This window comes from Glycine max, chromosome 20, assembly GCF_000004515.6.
Source record: "Glycine max cultivar Williams 82 chromosome 20, Glycine_max_v4.0, whole genome shotgun sequence".
Lineage (NCBI taxonomy): Eukaryota > Viridiplantae > Streptophyta > Magnoliopsida > Fabales > Fabaceae > Glycine > Glycine max.
In genome coordinates, this window is record NC_038256.2 from 24575838 (window position 1) to 24590930 (window position 15093).

The 15093-nt window shown below is 29.2% G+C and overlaps 1 protein-coding gene across 4 annotated transcripts; it reads right to left on the reverse strand.

Annotated features, from left to right (window-relative positions):
- Nucleotides 1-565: 565 nt before the first annotated feature.
- Nucleotides 566-9916, reverse strand: LOC102664627 (uncharacterized). 4 transcript variants are annotated; one of them, XM_041013154.1, is made up of 5 exons: nt 9654-9898; nt 7071-7137; nt 1765-2390; nt 1143-1202; nt 566-868 (listed from the first exon to the last, which is right to left on the reverse strand). In XM_041013154.1, the coding sequence occupies exons 3-5, from the start codon at nt 2275-2277 to the stop codon at nt 845-847; spliced, it is 597 nt and encodes a 198-aa protein (XP_040869088.1). In that variant the 5' UTR covers nt 2278-2390; nt 7071-7137; nt 9654-9898; the 3' UTR covers nt 566-844. The 4 variants fall into 4 exon arrangements, 1 of the variants encoding a protein (XP_040869088.1); XR_005890211.1 differs by lacking the exon at nt 1765-2390; XR_001386847.2 differs by lacking the exons at nt 566-868; nt 1765-2390 and having other exon boundaries at nt 875-1202; nt 9654-9916.
- Nucleotides 9917-15093: the final 5177 nt, after the last annotated feature.

Here is a 15093-nt window from a genome sequence, read left to right on the forward strand (position 1 = left end):
CACTTTGTGCAACCTAAACAACAACTATACCATATCAGTCAACCTAGTTACTATTTGTCATTACATCAAATAACTTAATATGTGGACGCCTATTGGCGAAAAGCAACAAAATAACCTCTCACTAACTTGAATAGCTAATCACTATCAATAAGTATGCAGATACTCTCACCAAGGATGATATCTTAGATCTCCAACAACTTATATTTATTTCTATAAATTTTGTAGTGAAAAAACATAGAAAATTAGTACTCCCTCCGTTCCTAAAGGACACACTTGCTGATATGCAAGGTATTATCCTATGCACAATTAGACTAAAGTCATTTTAACCCATATTTTTTTAGCAAAACTCTAAACTTTCCTGTATGAAGACATTGTTGCCATGCTCCTCATGAATACAATTTAGTATTTGTCAAAATGGTATAGGTCCATATACATTTTTTACCTGATTTGTTAACCACTACCCAAAGAATAAAAAATGGAAATTACAACTTTCAAGTCAAGAGCAAAGTTTTTCTAGTTTCCTAAGCACTGACAACATTTTTGGCACAACCAGAAATGAAATCTTTTCTTATGTTTAGTTGTTTACACATGAAGCTACAAGCAAATTCTCAAAATATATTTGATGCAAGCATGCGGCAATTGAAAATTATTGATAAACCCTTTCCCCTTAGCCAATTGCACAACCAAGTAAACCAATTTTAAAGTCAATACGACATTAAAACTTTCATGAAATGAAGAACTAAGGAAGCATATTTTGTATTTATACCATTTCCTTCCAAGGAACATAATAGTCAAACACTACAACAACAACATAGAACATTGCACGTGGACCAATACACCTTATTCACATTGCAATTGTTTGTAACATCTGCATAAAACAAAAGGCAATTAACCATGACTAATCAACACTGACAAATCTACTAATTAAACACCTAAAAATTGCAATAAAACAAGAAGTGGCTCAATATCTTGCAATGAACAAATACATGAAAATCAGGAGTTACAATAATTTTATCCACCTTCATGGTCAATTACCACTAAACATGCAGACATACAGACCGAGGCCTTGTGCAGAATAACATATTTCAGTTTTCGTTGCATCAAATGAATACATACAATTACAAACATCGACTACAGACAACCTGGAGATACTGAAATATGGTGTTGAATGGAAGCTTCAACAACAGACCACCTGCCATTGCCTGCAATATAATGAAAACCCGAATGAGACAAGCCATTATATCCAAATATAAATCTGAGTAGTCAGAGGACTAGCAAAGACAATAGAAAGCCACTGCCTATAGTATAATGAAAACCCGAATGAGACAAGCCACTTTATAAGGAAAATATTTCTGCACAAATCCTAAGTAATCTACCTGTAATCTACCTATAATTTACATAGTATAAGTTAAGTCCATGGCAAAAAACATCATGTAATATCCAAATGACACATGACATTCAGGTCCTTCTGATTCTCACTATACCATCTCATGTGAGATGCAGTGGCCATTGAAGAGTACAATCTTTTTAGTCTTGGAATGAGTGGAAAGTACCACATTTTTTTAACAGGAAACATCTTTTCAATCCCTCTCCTATTAACTGTCAAGTACCAATCACTTTTACAAAAAAAATAAAGCAATTATGTATACTCTTATCTAGGTTTTCTTTGTAATACAACATGCATCCATTTAGGCAACAATCAATTTTCAAACAACTAAGACCTAATTTTTGCACTGACCTCTTAGCTTGATAAAAATTACTAACCATAGTATTGTTTTTTGGAATGGTGTCACCCATAAGTTGAACCATACGATTAAAACACCCTTCTGACATATTATAATCAGATTTCAAGCTAAGACAGACCAAAGAAACTGACAATTTTGATTGATGCTTGCATCCTTCCCACAATGGTGCTTGCGCAGATGCAAGCATATCAAAGAACTTTAGAGCTTTAGGATTAGGATTTTCCTCCATGCATTCTATCTCAATTATACCCTCTTGTTCTTTGTCTTGGCCAATTGATGGTCCAGCATGATCCATGATCATTTGCTCATAAGGATTCAATTCTTCCCTTTGTCCACCACTTTCGTAGTATGAACCTTGTAGCACTATTAGAGGAAATTGTGGTAACTCTTCACCGTGGTTTTTCCACCAATAATCATTTGGCATGAACCCTTCCTCATAAAGATCCCTCATCACATCATCAACAAACTTGAAAACATTATATTTGCATTTCTTGCAGGGACACCTTGTTTGTTCTCCTTGCATTTGAAGCATGTCCTGACTAGTAACAAACTATACAAATTCAAACACTCCTTCTCTAAACTTATTTGTCCAACATTTATTAGCATCCAACCTCTAATACATCCACCTTCGGTTCTCAGGAATCTCTATTGATACAAATTACCAACAACAAATCTCCATTAAGAAATGTCAAGAAGTAAGAAAATATAATCATGAAATGAAATGATTTGGTAGTATTTAATGGAGTGTGTTCATACAAACACACAAGAGACATACTATTACATCAATGAAGCCACCATTTATATAAGTGTGAGGCACATCAAAACCTTACATCAAGAAGATCTAAGAAATTATCATTTTGATATCCAAGAAAAAATTATTCAAATTTTCTAATAATAAAGTATTACAGTCCAACAAATTGAAAAAAAAAAATAATCCAGCACATTGAAGTAAGTTTTTTTTTTAAAAACTTACCCTAGTTTTGTATATTTGCTAGCGGTGTATGTGTATGCATGCAGGTTGGATAAAAATAATACTAATGTGATAAAAAGGAGGATAGTGTGCATCCCAATTTTTTTTTTATGGTCCATTAAGAAAGATATGCAGAGGAAGCAAATCAATCCAAAAAGAAGCTACGCAAAACCAAGAAATGCATAGGATCAAGTATTTTTGGAAGTCCATCACTTTGTAAAGGAAATCCATTCACAAAAATAAACGTCACAAATCTCCACGGTCCCAAAATAATAATAATAATAATAATAACTTTTTTCGACAATAATAAAATTAAAACTTAAGATTTGATGTAAACTATTCAAATTTTTATCATTAGACCAACTTTGACTAATGGGTTAATAATTATATATATCTTATGAGTTATGATATAGTCTCTCCAGACAAATTTTTATGGAGTACAAGGGTTTAATTTTTTTTTTACCAAATTAGTAATTACTGAATAAATGAGAGAAAAATTTACTTAATTAGAGAAATAAAAGACATATTTAAAAGTTACATAATTTTTTTATAAAATCTAAAATATTAATGACATTTCTTAACTATGTCGTAAATGAGATCATACAGAATTTACTTATAAAATTCAAAATATTAATGAAGTTTTTTATTGATCATGTATATTAAATTTTTAAATCTTATGAAATTTTGTCTTTTTGATTTATTTTATGAGAATTTAATTTAAATCTAATGATTAAAATAATAAATTCTACTATTTGTAATGCTTTTTAAACTGTGCAATTTTATAGAATTTGGTGCCGCATGTTAATTAATATATCCCATAAAAAATGCAGTCTTATAATTTATTAACAAATATAATTATGTATGTTAAAATTAATTTATTTTCAAGCCTCTCATATACTTGTTTTTTAATTCTTAAATACGTGTTAGATAAATTTTTTTTATCGAAGGGGATCAAGATGATTAGATAATGTAATTCTAACATTTACCGCATAGTTTTTTTTTTTCGTGCATGTTGCTTTTGTATGATTACTTTTAAAAGAAAAAGACAATCAAGGAATATCAATATTTAATTTGCCAAAAAGACACAAAACAAAGTGGATTTCATGAGCAATAGACTTCAATTCCTTACATAAGGCTCCAAGAGAGGGGAAAAAAAATACTCTTTTCACTAAAAGGCTCATTAGCTTAACATAGAACATATATTGGGATAATTAAATACAGGGAATTGCTTCGGGCACCCAGCATTTTTGTTGGGGCACCCAACATTTTTCCAAAATGTCAAAAATACCCTTATGGTATTTAGGGTTACAAATAGAAGCAGGATTTTTTCATTTTTGTAGCATCATTTTTTTTTTCGCAAAATTTTCATCACTTAGAGTAACTTGCTTTTGTTAAGGGCGGTTTGTTAGGAGTATATAGTGATTTTTGATCAGTTTTCATCGTCGGAGAAGGAGAGGTAAGCAAAAAAAATGGTATGTACATACGGATTGTCAATCCATACTGGGACTATGGATTGCCAATCCGTACATGGCCCATAGGATTTTTTTAATTTTTTTTTCAAAAATATAATTTACAATTTAATTTAAAATTAATGGTCCAAGAAGAGATCAAACTTGTGTGACCTGCATTATTAATAAAACACTCAAACCAAGTAAGCTAATAGACACATTATCTTATAAACAAATAGTGTCGTTATATATAACACTAAAATTTCTAATTTATATTTAATGTATATGTAAATTTAAATAATAAATTTTGCAATGATTATTTTTATATAATAATTAATTTCTTTTTATAGATAAATTATAAATAAAAATGATAGGTTTAATAAGTATTTACAAATGTAAAAATATATCAAATTTATTTAATTATCAATTGCTACAAAAAAAACATCTAAATTCCATTAAATATCATATTTATTTAATTTTTAATCATTATAATAAACATCTAAATACATCATTCAATTAAATATAAAACTTTTTAAATTATCAAATTTTGTAAATAAATTAAATGAATAAAAAATTTCTAAAAAATTAAAACATATGGATTAATAAATAAATTTTAAATCTTAAATTTTGATTTCAATATTTTTATAACTACCAAATTTAATATATTTTTAAATTTGATTTCAATCATTATCTTAAACTAACAATCTTATCATATTTTAAATTTTGGTTTCAATATTTTTTATAACTACAAAATCAAATATATTATTAAATTTAATTTCAAGCATTACCTTAAACTAACAATCATATTATATTTTAAATTTTAGTTTCCATATTTTTTATAACTAAAAAATTAAATATATTTTATAATTTGATTTCAATTATTATCTTAAACTAACAATCTTATCCTATTTTAAATATTAAATTTTGATTTCAATATTTTTTGTAACTGCAAAATCAAATATATTTTTAAATTTAATTTCAATCATTACCTTAAACTAACAACCTTATCGTATCTTAAATTTTGGTTTCAAATTTTTTATAACTACAAAATCAAATATATATTTAAATTTAATTTCAATCATTACCTTAAACTAACAATCTTATCATATCTTAAATTTTGGTTTCCATGTTTCTTATAACTAATAAATTTAATATATTTTTAAATTTGATTTCAATCATTATCTTAAACTAACAATCTTATCATATTTTAAAATTTAATTTTGGTTTCAATATTTTTTATAACTTCTAAATCAAATATATTTTTAAATTTGATTTCAATCATTATCTTAAACTAAAAATCTTATCATATTTTAACTTTTAAATTTTGGTTTCATAATTTTTATAACTAACAGATTTATTGTACAATTAAAAATTATGTTTCAATATTTTTATAACAAATTTTAATTATTAAATATTTTTGTTTAAATATTTATTGTAACTAAAAAATTTAAATTATTTTTAATTATGATTTCAATATTTTTCATAAGTAACAAATTCAATATCTTTTAAATATTTGTTTCGATTTTTTTAAAAGTTAGACAAATATAATACAACAATATTGAAAATTAATTGTTTCACCAATCTAATCTTAATTTTAGCAATTTAATCTAATATTAGTAATAACTAATATATTTTTCATAAATAAAATCAATACTTAACATATAAATCAGAAAAAATTATAAAATTTCACTAACATTACAAAACAACATTACACTACGAAACAATGTAAATAATAATTGACAAATAGAAAATGTCACAAAAAAAACAAATTTAGAAGAAAAAAAATTGAAAAAAATAATTATTCAACAAATAAAAAACCCATACGGATCAGTAATCCGTATGGTTCATACTGATTATCGATCCGTATGAACATACGGATTGGCAATCCGTATGAACCATACGGATTGATGATCTGTATGAGGGTTTTTCAGAAAAATGTCATTTTTTTTGTTGGAGAAGAAGAAGAAGAAGAAGAGCGACATGAACACCGAAAGAGGAACAAGCGGATCAAAGGAAAAGGAAGATGAAGAAGCGATCGTAGGTAAAGGAGAAGGAAACGCGCTGTACGGACGGATAACTAGGAGTATTTATAGTATTAGGGTGAAGGACATTTTTGCCATTTCACCACGGGTGTTGGGTGCCCCTGCAAAAATGCTGGGTGCACCAAGTAACACCCTTAAATATATAGTTGGAGAACAAACAAATCTAATTCAATTGGTTGAACATGTATCTGACATGAATGTCATAAATCACAGTATTGGCCCATCAATTTGTGCACCAAGTTTGAAAATTTTTTCAAATTTGTAGCAGATAGGGATAAGGATGAGGATCCCTCATAATGTTTGTCAAGCTAAATGTTTATGCCAAAGATGGTGTTATAAAATTTTAGAGAAAAAAATAGTGAAAAAGGAGAATTCGAGAAATTTGAATGAATCATGTCTGAAGTATCCACATGTGGACAGTACTCAAGTCACCACATACTACTCAGTACTCAAGTCTCACAGTTCAATGCAGTTCCTTTGTACCACATAATGCTCAATGGAAATGCATACAACATATTTACTGAATAACGTGTTTGTCTCATTCTGACTTCTGAGATATATGATCATATAATATGAGGATCACCTTGACCTCATCTCTTTGTTAATTAAAGTCCCCCTTTAGTATAGTATGTATTCATGTATTTAGAAGTTTTCAAGGGTCAAACACAACTATTTTTTCGTTTATAGGAGTAATTAAGTAAATATGTATAGTTTTAGTTATGAAGAGCATTTGAGCCTGCAACTTTCACTCTTTAAGAGGGGTCAACATAAACTAGTAAACTAACCAAATCAAGTATATATCACAAACAATTAAATCATAAAGATGCTTAAACTTAATTAAGAGAAAAGTGATTTAACAAAATACCTACTGGAGAACTTCACAATAATATTGCAGTCTTCAAGCCATTTCCAACCATTGACAACTAAAACTCCTTCATGTCATCATGTAGAAAGAAATGTGAAGATAAATCAGTTGAATGTAGAAACTCGATAACTATATGCATAGTTATGACTAAACTGTGTCTAATGAATGATTCTCACACATGCACAAATAGAAAAACTAGGTTTGAGGAAGGCACTTAGTTCCACCATTCACCAATGAGTGGAGGAGGGTGCTAGCTAGCTTTTCTTATGTGTACGCTTCAATAAATATCTTAATAATATCTACTTACATGTTTTTTTACAAAACTAGTACAGTAAAAATAAAAAAAAGAAGTATCTAAAAAATAAAAGAAAAAAAATGAATATTATAAAATTAAACATAAAAAAATTTGTGGATAGAATACATATATCCTTTTGCTATATAGGAAATCATGATTTTGAATTGGAGCCATTCATGACCATCAAGTACTAGACTTTTATTAGTATAGTTCTAAGGAGACTAGAGTTTTGTCTCATAGGAATATAAGATGTACATCTTGTGTCGTGTCCTATTTTTTTTTTTTTGGGAAGAGGAGGGGTTGCTTTAGCCAGGCCATAACAGATATTGCTACTTCAATCAACAAATTAGTGATTCCAATAATATTCTTTATCAGGTCCAATTATGAGATTAGTCATCTGATACAAGCCCCCTTTTAAGATAGGTGTTTTAATCCTATTAATAAGTGCTTACACGATCAAGTAGTGGAATAATGTACGGTTAGGGGCCATCCTAGATTTATACATTCACAAGTTTAATGTCTAAGAGTTAGAATGTTTCTTATACTCTTTATTAAGAAAGTCTTTTGTTGTTTATTATACACAAGTATATATATAAAGCTTTTACATTATCTCATTTTGATGCTTCTTTCTATCTATTAATTCTTCCATTCTTTTTTTTTATATATATATAATCTAGATTAGCCAAAAGGTGCATCTCATTGCATCACCATAATAGTAATGTTCAAGCTGATAATGATAGACTGGTACACGACAGTCATGGTTAATTAAACATTGCCTCATATTATGTCATATCCCAATTCCTAATACAGAGACTACACTTAGTAGAAGCAGCATGTAGATGTTTAAGTAATGCAGTAGAATGACAATATTAGTAAGTTTGCGACAGTTTGACATCAAATCAAAGGTCTGCTTGACACCAAAGTCTGCAGTATCTAGATTTGTCATCATATCACCTAATTGGGAAATTGCCCCATTCTGTAGGGCAAATCAAAGATCTTCTTGTTCTTGGTTTGTCTAGCAACTCACTCTCAGGTCCTATACCAGCATCAATAGGAAATTTATCAAATCTAAGAGCATTTTGCTTGGAAGGCAAAATGATGAATGGGAAAATTCTAGAAAGTATTGATCAACTAACCTCGTTGGAAACTCTATATCTACTTGACAACAACTGGGAAGGCACAATGAAAAATATCCATTTCCATAATCTCTCAAACCTAAACATTTTCTCTGCATCATCTAAAACAAACTCATTTGCCTTCAAAGTGACCCAAGACTGTTTTACTCATTTTAAGCATTTGTATCTTGTGGAAATTCATGGTTGTCGAGTTGGTCCTACATTTCATAACTGACTCAGAAACCTAACATTCTTGTAGGATGTAATCCTAGAAAACGTTGGAATTTCTGGAGAGATACCCCGTTGGTTTTACAAAATCTCCTCCCAAATTTTGGAGCTAGATCTTTCTCACAACAAAATAAGTGTTCACCTTCCCAATATGTAGAACATTTATTTCTATTGGATCCTTATGCCATTATCACGGTTAACCTTGCTTTCAATCAGTTGATAGGCTCAATTCCACTTTGGCCTGGTATCAGTGCTCTTGATCTAAGGAAAAACTTGCTGTCCAGAACAATGCCAGCCAATATTGGCAAAGAAATGTCAAATTTGATATTCTCGTGCCTCTCAAATAACAACCTGAATAGGAGCATTCCACTATCCTTAACTGGGATCTGACATTTGTGGTATCTTTATCTATCTAACAATTATTTGACAACAACTATACCCGATGGGATGGGTATGCTAGGATTAAGCATCATTGATCTATCTAACAACAATTTGTCAGGTGGAATTCCAACTTCAATATGATATTTGCCTTATCTTTCTAACTTAGAGTTGAGCAACAATAATCTCTTGGCAGGAAAAACTGTCGTTAGGAAACAATAGGTATTTTGGGTCTAGGCCAAGGTATATAACCAAAAACCTTCCATTACTTGCAGAGTTACTGTTAAGAGGTAACACAATCACATGAAGAATTCCCGATGAGCTCCATGGTCTACCTTTTTGACATTTATTGGATTTTGCAGATAACAATCTATCAGGATCTATACCAACATGTTTCGGTGATATGCAGAGTTTCAAACTACCGCAAACTTACTTCATTAATTCAACATAACCATTCATTACTATAGAATGAAAAACCAAATAGCAAGCTAATTAAAACTTAAATAAATACAAAATCAAACAAACCAAATACTAAATTCCATAATCAGTAAAAGAAAGAAAAAGTACCAATTAAGCAACAAGCAAAGGTGTGGCAAGTGTGTGTGAGAAGGTTAGGGTTTCACGAGTCAATTGGGGGGTGTTCTGTAGTGCGGATCTTTGGCGTGGTTGGCCACATGAGCCTGGATTTGCGACCGCGACCAAGAACAAGAGTGGATCTGTAGTTGGGCGGTGGTGTGGTGGCGGCTAACACTCCAAAGGAAGAAAGTTTGTGTGTTGTGGGTTTGTGTGATGTGCGTTTGTGTGTGTTGTGTGTTTTCTATTTTTAGTGTGTCTTTACCGAGTGTGTTTTCTATTTTTATTGTGTTTGTGTGTTTTTATTTTTATTAAGTTTTTTTTTTAAGTCCAAGCTTGTTTTAATTTTAGTAAAATTGTTTATATTAAGACTCTTTATTTTTATTAAGTTTGTTTTTATTTTTACTGAGTGTTTTTTTAGTCTTTAAAGCTTGCTTGAACTTTAGTAAAATTGTTCTTAAAGAAAGTTATTTATTTTTAAAGATAAAATAACAAAAAAATAAGTGTCATTTTTAGAAAATTTAATATTTATATGTTGTACGCTCAATTATTTTGTCTAACTTTTAATTTAAAAGGAGTTTTTAAAGTATAAAAATGAAAATTAATAAGCATCTTCTACTTATATTTTTTATTTTAACTTATAAGTAGCTTTTAAGCCCAAAAAAAGTTGGGCCAAACAAAACTTAAGGTTCCCTAACCTAAAATTATAATTTAATTATTTTTATTAAAATTTCCTAACTTAATTATATTTATTAATTTTTCTTAATTTTTTATAACTTTATCAATATAATATTTAATAATTATTTTTATACAAGACAATTAAAAAAATTGATCTTAAAATGTAATATATGAAAATAAAAAATTGAGCTTGACTCTTTTACATAATCAAGCGAGAGTGGTTTCTCAAAAAAAAAAAGTGGTTAAGCTATGCATCAAATGCGAACATGCACTAGTAACTTTTAATTAATTGTTAAGCTTTGGTTATTGTATTTTTTTGGAAGTCATATATTAGGCCTTGATTGAGCCTTATTGGGTTTCAATCAATCATTAGTGCATATGTTACCCTAAAGTCATATATTGGGCCTAAATTAGGTTTCAATTTAGTGCATATGTTACTCTAAAGTGATATCGAGCCTTGATTGGGCCATCATTAGTGCATATGAATATGTTACACTAAAGTCATATAGTGGGTCTTATTGAGTTTCAATTACACTAAAGTGATATTAAGCCTTGATTGAGTCTTATTGAATTTCAATCAATCATTAGTGCATATGTTACATTAAAGTCATATTGGAAAATAGTGAATACATAAGTTACACATTGAAGGCAATTGCTTCGTGCACCTAGCATTTTTCAAACATATGACTTTCACGTTATTAGCACGACACTCTAACCAATGAGATAATAGGATAATTATGTTATAAAATAATTAATGTTACTATATATAACACTAAAATTTCTAATATATATTTAATGTACATGTAAATTTACATAATATATTTTTTGACAATTAATTTTTATCTAATAATTAATTTGTTTACATATATAATTTGCTAACAATTAATTTTGATCTAATAATTAATTAAAGTAAGCTTACAGATTCGTAATCCGTATGTTTCGCAAGGGTACTTTCAGAATTTTAAAAAATTTGTTGGGTGCACGAAGCAATTGCCCACATTGAACCTTAATAAAGCATTATTGGGCCTTGGTTAGTAAATATGTTAAATTAAGACTTAATTGCAAAATTTGTTCCTCTATTTTGCCTATTTCACCAAATCAGTCCCCCTATTTTTTTCATTCACTATCTGATTCTCCATATATTTCAAAATTCACTATCTTAATCCTCAGCTGATTTTAACTGTTGACTAACCGTTCATGGTTAAATTTTAAATGTTAACTACACTAGAAAGTTGACCAATATTTTCTTAAAAAATAAGAAGTTTAACAATAATGCTTGAAAGGACTAGAACCTTGGTCCTTGGAGTGAATGACACACTCCTTTATCATTACAATCATGTGAAAATTTGAATATTTGGTGCAAAATATAATATTAATATAAGTTTTATGTGAAAATAGTTTAAAATTCAAAGTTTATTTTTTTAATTTATTATATTTTTATAATCTTATATATTATCTTTAAAATATAATATATAAGATTAAATTTTATCTTCACATAAATTAGAATATGTATACTTATATAAGCTTTATTTTATATTATATTTTAAATGATAATATATAAGACTATAAAAAAATAATAAATTAAAAAGAATAACTCTTTTTTAAAGTTCTTATTTTTTAAGAAAATATTGGTCAACTTTCTAGCTTTATGTTTAAAATTGAACAAGTGAATGATTAGTCAACAGTTAAAAAATAGGGAGACCAATTTGGTGAAATTGACAAAATATGGGAAACCTATTCTTTTTTTTTTAATTAAGCCTTAAATTAAAGTCAATTTGAGCTTTTAGTGAATGCATAAGTTACCCATTGCATCTTATTGGGTCTTCATTAATGCATAAAATTCTACTTAATGAATCATTAGTGCTACACTTATGCTTAGTATTTTAAAATAGGTAATTTTACAAAATTTGGTTATGACATATTTTCATAATATAAAGGTTATATATTTATTATAATTTTTAATTGATTATATATAACAAAAAATTATTTTGTGTAAAACAAAAATTAAAAGACTAATGATAACCATGATTTATTTATATTAATCAAATAATGTAAATATTAGTTTGCTAATTTTATTAAAAATCATCAAAGTATAATTAAAAATATTATATAATTATTATGATTTACAAAATAATGAAAATATTGATTTGTCAAATTAGAAATCTTACTAATATATTATTTTAAATACTTTTCAAGTATAAAACGTATTTAAGAATATTATATATTGATTATGATTTATAATAAATTAAAAATTTAGCCTCTTAAATTTTCTAGAAAAATACATCCAGTCACTAGCCACAACTATATATTCGGTCACAGCAACAAAATGTGTCCAGTCGTTAATTTTGGTGTCCAATCGCTAATAGCAACTGAATATTTGTGGTCTCTAATTTCGATCGCTAAACTGCATTTTTCTAGTAGTGTATACGGGGTATGTTGTATTCCTCAAAATGATTTTATTTTATTTTTTTGTCTTGACATTTTTCTAGAGTGGTTTCTTTTTGTCCATCATCATCTTCGTCGATCACATTCAGAGGTTAGATTACAAATTTCTTCTTACTAACAATTAATTACATTGATAATTATTATCTATAGACTACTAATATTTCTTTACTTAATTTCTTATTTTATCTTGGGGGTGATTAATTCTTTTTCAAAGTCTTGTTTTTTCTTCATGTGTGTGCGCAGTTTATGATTCTTGTATTGTTCTTGTTTCACTTTCATAGTTCGAAGGTGTGTGAGGGTATTAATAGTATATAATAATTACACTAATAATATTTACTTATTTTCTTCTCTTTTTTTTCGGGGGGCAGTGATCATGATTATTTTCTTTCTCAATGTCTTCTTTTTCTTTAATTTTCTTGATGCAGTTTATGAATATTCTTGAGTGCGTGCATTGTTTGTTCTTGTTTCACACAGTTATGGTTATGGCATCTTCTTCAAAGGTGTGGGAGGGTATAATGCAAGCAGAGACAACTCGAACATTCAAAGGCCTCGCGTGGAATGCTTATAGGGAGGCATTACCCGTGAAATCTTTGTTGTCAGAAAAAGGAGTAATTGGAGATGCCATATGTCTATGTTGGGGTCACTAAAAAAAGATTTTCGATGGAATATTTCCCACGGGATTTATTTTGTCAAAAATATTGGAATTTCCGATGGACTTTTTCGAAGGATTAAATTCCGTCAGAAAGTTTTGAATTTCTGACGAAATTTACCCACAGGCATATTTTCTGTCAGAAAACATTCATTTCCGACAGATTTTACCGAAGGAATCAGATCCGTTGAAATTTTAAATTATCCTCAAATAAAAGACCCCCAACCCTAGCCCTTTGTCACTCCCTTTGCGACATTCCGTTGTGCCTCTGCAACCCCGTGCCTCAGTCTTGCCTCTACTAAAACGCACTGTTTCACATATATAGGAAAGAAATAATAAAATAATAAAAACCCACCCCCCCTCCAGCATTCTAAACTCCCGAGACCTCCCCCCCCTACCCCATTTCCCAAACTTCCTTTTTTCTCTTTTGGCAGCAGCCCACCCCCCTCCAGCATTCTAAACTCCCGAGACCTCCCCCCCCTACCCCATTTCCCAAACTTCCTTTTTTCTCTTTTTGCAGCAGCCCACCCCCCTCTTAATTCCTATCTCTTCTTCCCCAAAAATTTCATATCTCAATCTTTCACTCATCTCCTTTCACTGTTTCGAAATTTTCAAGCTTTTTGCATCCTTGGGTCTTTCCAAGCACAAGAAGGTGACGGGAGAAAAGGGGGAACACTACTCATTTTCTTAGATTTTTCTATTCGACTTCTTTAAGGTAAAAATTTATAACCCATTATGTTAGATGAGTATTTTATAACACTGAATAGTTATGGGTTGTATGAAAAGGGTTAGAAACTAAGTATTACGGATTTATTGTGGTTTCCTCAAAATCCTAGGTTTGCTAAATTGGGGATTTTGTCAAATCTCTTGTTCTCTCATTTTAAATGCGTAGATTTTGTGAAAAATACGGTGGTTAATCTTCCCAATAACGGTGGAAGCCATTGATTGTGTTATTTAGGTGAGTAGCTAATATACTTAGCGGCGTTTTAAAGTTCTTTTTGGAGAAGCAAGTAAACTTCAGAATATACATATATCTTTAGTGAGCTTTGAAATTTAGTTGAGATTTTGATAACATATATAAGGATGAATGTTGAACTATTTGCTTAATTTTATTTATTCTGAGTTCATGAATGATTGTCGTTTGTTACAACGAAGAGATAATGTAGCCTATGAGTTGATTTCTCATAGTATAATTATATTACCGTTTGCTACAACGAAGAGATAATGTAGCCTATGAGTTGATTTCTCATAGTATAATTATAATTGTCGTTTGCTACAACGAAGAGATAATGTAGCCTATGAGTTGATTTCTCATAGTATAATTATATTGCCGTTTGCTACAACGAAGAGATAATGTAGCCTATGATTTGATTTCTCATAGTATAATTATAATTTTGTTTGCTATAACGAAGAGATAATGTAGCCTATGAGTTGATTTCTCACAGTATAATTATAATTTCCATTTGCTACAACGAAGAGATAATGTAGCCTATGAGTTGATTTCTCATAATATAATTATAATTGTCGTTTGCTACAACGAAGAGATAATGTAGCCTATGAGTCAATTACTCATAGTATATTTATATGTTCTATTCGTTGCAACAAAGAGATAATGCAGCCTACGAGCTAAATGTCGTAGTTACATAATTACCGTTCACCACA

What these genes read in the sequence shown, in the direction of transcription:
- LOC102664627 (XM_041013154.1), bottom strand. Translation starts at nt 2,277, where the DNA reads ATGCTTCAAATGCAAGGAGAACAAACAAGGTGTCCCTGCAAGAAATGC. An exon ending in TTCCAAAAAACAATACTATG is followed by an intron (nt 1,203 to 1,764) that starts GTTAGTAATTTT and finishes ATTATATTGCAG; the next exon opens with GCAATGGCAGGTGGTCTGTT. An exon ending in CCATATTTCAGTATCTCCAG is followed by an intron (nt 869 to 1,142) that starts GTTGTCTGTAGT and finishes TGTTTTATGCAG; the next exon opens with ATGTTACAAACAATTGCAAT.